Below are 6,018 nucleotides of genomic sequence, written 5' to 3'. Positions count from 1 at the left end.
TAAAGAATAAACTGTCATTCTTTTTTTTTAATTAAAACTTTTTATTTACAAAACATATGCATGGGTAATTTTTCAATATTGACCCTTGCAAAGCCTTTTGTTCCAAAATTTTTCCTCCCTCCCAGACTTTCCCCTAGATGGCAGGTAGTCCAATACATTAAATATGTTCAAATATATGCTAAATCCAATATATGTATACATATTTATACAGTTATCTTGCTGCACAAGAAAAATAAAATCAAGAAGGAAGAAGAAAAAACTGCAAAAGAAAACAAAATGCAAGCAAATAACAGAGAGAGTGAGAATTCTATGTTGTGGTCCACACTCAAAACTAAGTCATTCTTAAAACAATATTGTTACTGCTGTATACAATGTTAATGTGGTTCTGTTCACTTCACTCTTCATCATTGTTCAATTCTTTTCTATTCTAATTAAAACAGAAGTTATAAAGACAATGTTCTTGAAAAGTTATGTATCTGATGAAAGAAATTCTTTTTTGTGGACATTTTATACAGTTTTAACTGATCTTTTTGATAAATTTTGGCATAAATTTTGAAGCCTTGATACCTGCGAGTTTTCTTTTCATTTTAGTGTCTTGGAGAGAGTCCTGATATGGCCAAGTGATTAGAATGTTCTTTGAATAACTAATTGCATTCAACTTCACATTTATCATTCAACCAAATCTGATGATCTAAAACCAAGAACTAGAGACATAAAAAGACAGAATTCCTTTGTTTTTTTTAACTTAATATTTTATTTTGTCAATTACATTTTTATATAATTATAAAATTTTAAAAACAATTTAGCTTGCCTTTTTTAATTCTTGGGACAGTTAAATGGTGCAATAGATAAGAGCACCACTCTAAAATCAAGAGAACTTGAGTCTCAGACACTTAACACTTCCTAATTGTGTGACCCTGGGCAAGTCATTTAATTCCAATTGCCTCAGCCAAAAAAACCCAAAAAATTAATTCTTAATTCTATCCCTTCTCTTTTTATGGATCATGGTTTTCAGGTAATCTAATAATTCTTAAATTATCTCTCCTGGATCTATTTCTCACATCATTTGTTTTTCCAATTCTATTTTTTCATTCTTTTGATTTTGTTGGATTATTTATTGATGTAAGTCATTAGCTTCCACTTACCCAATTAATTTTCAAGGATTTATTTTCTTTAATGAGCTTTTATATGTCCTTTTCCATTTGACCAATTCTACTTTTTAAGGAATTCTTTTCTTTATTTTTTATTAATCATTCCCCTCATTTTAGCCAGTTCTTTTTTTCAAGACATTTTTCTCTTCATTAGATTTTTGTGCCTTTTTTGACATTTGATTTATTCTGTTTTTAATATATTATTTTCTTTAGTATTTTCGTGTTTTCTTTGCCAAGCTATTGACGTTTTCCCATCATTTTCTTACTTCACTCTTATTTCTCTTCAAGTTTTCCCCAACCTCTCTCACTTTATTTTAACTCTTCCAAATCATATTTTTCTTTGAAGCTTAAGGTATGCAGAAATTTTTGAATCTGTTGTTTTCTTCTGAGCATGTGTTTGATCTTCCTTGACACCATAGTAACTTTCTATGGTCAGACTTTTTTTTCCTGTCATTCTCTCAGTTTCTAACCTATTTCTTGACTCTTAACTCTATGCTAAAATGGGACTCAAGTTTCCAAGTGAAGGGAGCACTGTTTCAAGTCTCAAGGGTTTTTTGTTGTTGTTGTTGTTTTTTTTTTTTTTTTTGTGCAGCTATCTTAAGAGATAATTCTGGGTACCTGTAAGTTCTTTATTTTTCTGAGGTGGTATAATTCAGGAAGAGATTGTATTTATTATTGTCCTGTATTGTTTACTGGTTTGAGAGGGATAACAAAGACTCTTTTCTGCCATGGAACTGTGACCAGAGTTTCTATTCCCCCATGCCCAGAAGCTCAGATTTGCTAATGCTTCTCATCACATTGAAATTAAGATCCACACTGAGACCCAGATCTAAGTAGAGGCATTGCAACAAAGTTATGCTCCTGGTGTCACCAAAAGGAACCCTGTGAATGTCCTTCTGACCCATTTTTCAATTCCCTTACTATCTAGGGGTTAATAGGTATGGATACTGCCATAGCTGCCATTGATTCAGTCATCCTGAAGCTTGTTTCTGGTTTGCTGGGGCCAGTCTTACTGGGGCTACTTGCATAAGACTATAGTCCTCTCTCACCCTGGTGCAATAGATCTTTTCCACAGACTTTCAGAATTGTCTTGGGCTAAAAAATAGTTTCACTCCATCTTTTTTGTGGATTCTGCCACTCTAGAATTTAATTAGGATCATTATTTTAAAGTATTTTGAGGAGTTTTAGGAGAGAACTCAGGAGAGTCTCTACCTTTACTTCATCATCTTAACTCTGTCTCCAAGAGTTCTTTCAATATAATCACATTATTTAATTTGCAACATATCCTCACCATGCCACATAACCAGTGCTAATTGAATTTGTACTAAAGCAAATAGTTTACCAGCATCTGGTAAGTTCTTAAATATACATATAAATATAGATAATAAAAACAGAAAAAACTCTGATGAGACTGTTTGCAATGACAGTTAATGCAATTTTATTCAGAAATACACAGCAAGACACTGAAGGAAAAGAAATATAGCAAGCTTGAAATGTCAGAATCATCAAAACATATGCTTACATGGAGAATGTCTGAAAATATTTGAAGATTTTATAGATTCAATGAGCAGCCTTAAGATAAGCTTCACTTGGCTAGGAAACTCCTAGGTAACCAAGAGTAAATTTATGGATAGCTGGTAGTCAGAAGTAGTTCAAGTAAAAGTCTGCAGTCAATAATCAGTTGTAGATTGGGTAGCATGCAGCAGATCCTAAAAACACGGTTGATGGGTCTTGCTCATTAGATCCTGAATACTCAGCACGTTGGACGACAGTTGGATGTACAAGGTCGTTCATATGGCCTAGTGATGTTGCAAGTTGGCTGGCAGACACTGGAGACACCACCACATGGTCGGCAGCTACTGGAGACAAAGGTGCATGGACGACTGAAGGAAACCTGCAAGGGCCTGGAGGTGTGACAAGTTCCTGGTTGGAAGGAAGTTACTTGGCTAGAGCCAGAGGTGCAGCTAATAGTTGGATAGCAGCTTGGCTGGCAACTTGTGGACTCACTGCAGGTTTCTCGACAGTGATCTAGGAGCCAAGAACTACCTTGGAAGGAACTGGGTAAATAGATTCCATTCTGGCATTCTGCCTCCCTTAACCCAGCAGAGACAGCTGGAATGTTGCATGGTTCTCCACGAAACCTAGGTAGGTAGCTTCTAGAAGAGCAATTGTACTGCATGGTGTCAGAAGAGAAGGTTTGGTTTGATTACAAAGACTAAGAACCCCAAGTATGAATGTCACCATTTGTACCAGGGCTTTTATACTTTTCTTGCTAATGGGTGGAGTATATTATTCAGCCTCACTTCTTTCTCATACCTCAAAAGAATTTGCTTTACAACATCCCATTAATCTATGGATTAATTGCCAGTACTGACACTCATAAAGAAAGTTTAGTAGTTTGGTTAATAACTATGAGTCTGTTCTATTGAGCTTTGTTCCAAGAATCAGAGGATTATAGAGCTTCAAAGCTTAGGTCATTTAGAACCAAATTTCATCTCATAATACTCATTCATCAATAGGACTGTGCTCACAAGAGTGCCATGGACCTATGACTACACAGTCTCTCCTTTCTGACTGGGAATAATTATTTACACACACCATATCATTTGCATATTTTAAATATGCTATAATTAATCATTGTTCTGGAATCAATGTGATTTGTAGTAGAAATTATATCCTATTGACAAATCAATATCTACTAGTAAAATACATAAAGGTAAGATTCTCAAGTGGATTCAGGCTTTAATATCAACAAAGAAAACTATTTTGGTTCATCTACTAGAAGTAAGGCATTTAGGGGAGATCTTAAGGGGTAATTCAACCTTAGTGTGGGGTCATAGTACAAAATGAATTGTAAGCAAATTCTGTGCAACTTCATATATAGCCAAGACTTCTTTTAATAATTAAACTTTTAATCTAATAAAAAAAAATACTTTACAAGTAGGGAAAACTCAGGAAAATTATTTATATGTGATCTGAATAGGCCAAATGTATTTTTAAATTGTTATAATTATAGTTTGAAGTGATCTAGTACCTTTATCCCAAGAAGCAAATATTACTGAAAAGTTACTTATTCCATATTCCATACACCTCCATAGGAAGATAGGAAATATTTTAAGTATGAAGAAATTAGTTGAGACAGTGACAACATAATGCTGCCACATCAGTGACAATGCAACATCATTATGAAATATCACAACACACTTTGTGATCAGAACTAAGATCTGGGTGTGTGGGTGAGTGTACTATCTGCCTCTAGCATACTCTTTTCTTCCAGATGAATTTAGAAAATGATAATGTGTTCTAAAAGTGTACAAAACAGAGTGTACAAAATTACACACAGATTTTTTAATTCTTCCCCACAGCTACTGGTGGACTTGATATACAACTACAACAACAACAACAAAAAAAGGAAAATAACAAAAAGGGACTTGAGAGCCTAAGGTAACATGATCTTTTTAAGGGCCCAAAGTGCAACAAAGGCAGAAAATCCTTCTGTTTATTATACTTCAACATCAATTTTTCTCAAAATTTCAAAATGTCTCAACATGAATCTTATCTTCAAAAACAGTTTTTTCCCTCTCTTATCTTCTTACTGTCCTGAATCTACCAACCTAGTTATATTTTTGGATGCAGATCAACTTTGTCTTCTGAGACGCTGTATCACATTTTCCTTGCTTTCTAAATATATCAGTTATTTGCTAAAAAGTAAAATTTAAATTTCTTATATGAACTAAGGATTCTTTGGTAGAGGCTGCTGCCAGTTGCTCTTATCAACACAAAGACATTTGAATAGCTGGTCTTTATTATATTTGCTTGGAGCACAGTTTCAGGATTTCTTAAAAAAAAAAAAAAAGGTCCACTGAGCACCAAATAAAATTTTCATAAATCTTGTATAGTTTCTAGTTATACCAGAAGAGGAAATAACATCTACCGAAAGAGAAAGGGAATATTTCAAAGATAAATTTTAAAAGTTTATAGCAGGTCAATAGAGAGCAAAGATGTTTACATATAAACAAGCAAGAGAGGGAAAAAAAATACATCAGATCAAGTTGTAAACTGACCGAAAAAACTGAAAGGAAATAGTCTGGAATTTACAACTAGCATTGGATATCTTAAAACTGAGTCAGAAATTATTTTAGCCTTAACCAGTCAATCATTGGAGGTCTTAGCAAATTCCACATAATGAGGAAAGCCTTCGTTGAATATGTGATTTTCCTCACAAATACAATGGTCATATTGGATCCAAATAGGAAAATTTAAACTTATGATCACAGAGAGACATGTGAAAATTGAATCTGTGATCATATTTTTTAATATCTTATTAAACTCCTCTCAGGGTACCTCAGAACAAGTTATCTGACAAGCATTTTCATAGTATGGGTCTAATATAAAAATTGGCCCTTTAATTCAACAATTGGAGGACAACACATATTTTAATTTTTTTTCAATGAAATGCTATAAACAATTAGTCCATTTGGCATGCAACAAACCAAGATATAACTTTTTTCTAAAATTGAATGCTTTAGGATTGTCCTGTTTCTGGCAATACTGAGGAGCAAAGATATTTTCCTTTTCTTTTCCAAATGTATGGACATATATGTAGTTCTAGATATAGTAGTGAAAAATTTCTTGGCAATTAAAACCAATTCTATATATGGGAGTCTCAATCCAACTTGAAATTTTATCAACAATCACTAAATTATATTCAAGACAATTACTAACAATATATCTAAAGCCTCTTACTAAAACACATTCAAAACCCATTACTAAAAAATATTCAAAATGTGCATATTTTAGCACCTATATGAATAAGTGTATATGAATTTACAAATTAACCTGAAAGAAACTTAGTAACTGTCTGTTG

The 6,018-nt window shown here is 33.2% G+C and overlaps 1 protein-coding gene across 1 annotated transcript; it reads right to left on the bottom strand.

Annotated features, from left to right (window-relative positions):
• Positions 1-2,544: 2,544 nt before the first annotated feature.
• On the bottom strand, positions 2,545-3,506 carry LOC100917840 (keratin-associated protein 11-1). The gene has a single exon (XM_003763399.2). The coding sequence runs from the start codon at positions 3,328-3,330 to the stop codon at positions 2,905-2,907; it is 426 nt and encodes a 141-aa protein (XP_003763447.1). The 5' UTR covers positions 3,331-3,506; the 3' UTR covers positions 2,545-2,904.
• Between the last annotated feature and the right edge of the window lie 2,512 nt (positions 3,507-6,018).

This window comes from Sarcophilus harrisii, chromosome 3 (genome assembly GCF_902635505.1).
Source record: "Sarcophilus harrisii chromosome 3, mSarHar1.11, whole genome shotgun sequence".
Taxonomy (NCBI): domain Eukaryota; kingdom Metazoa; phylum Chordata; class Mammalia; order Dasyuromorphia; family Dasyuridae; genus Sarcophilus; species Sarcophilus harrisii.
This window is presented reverse-complemented; position numbering and strand designations above follow the sequence as displayed.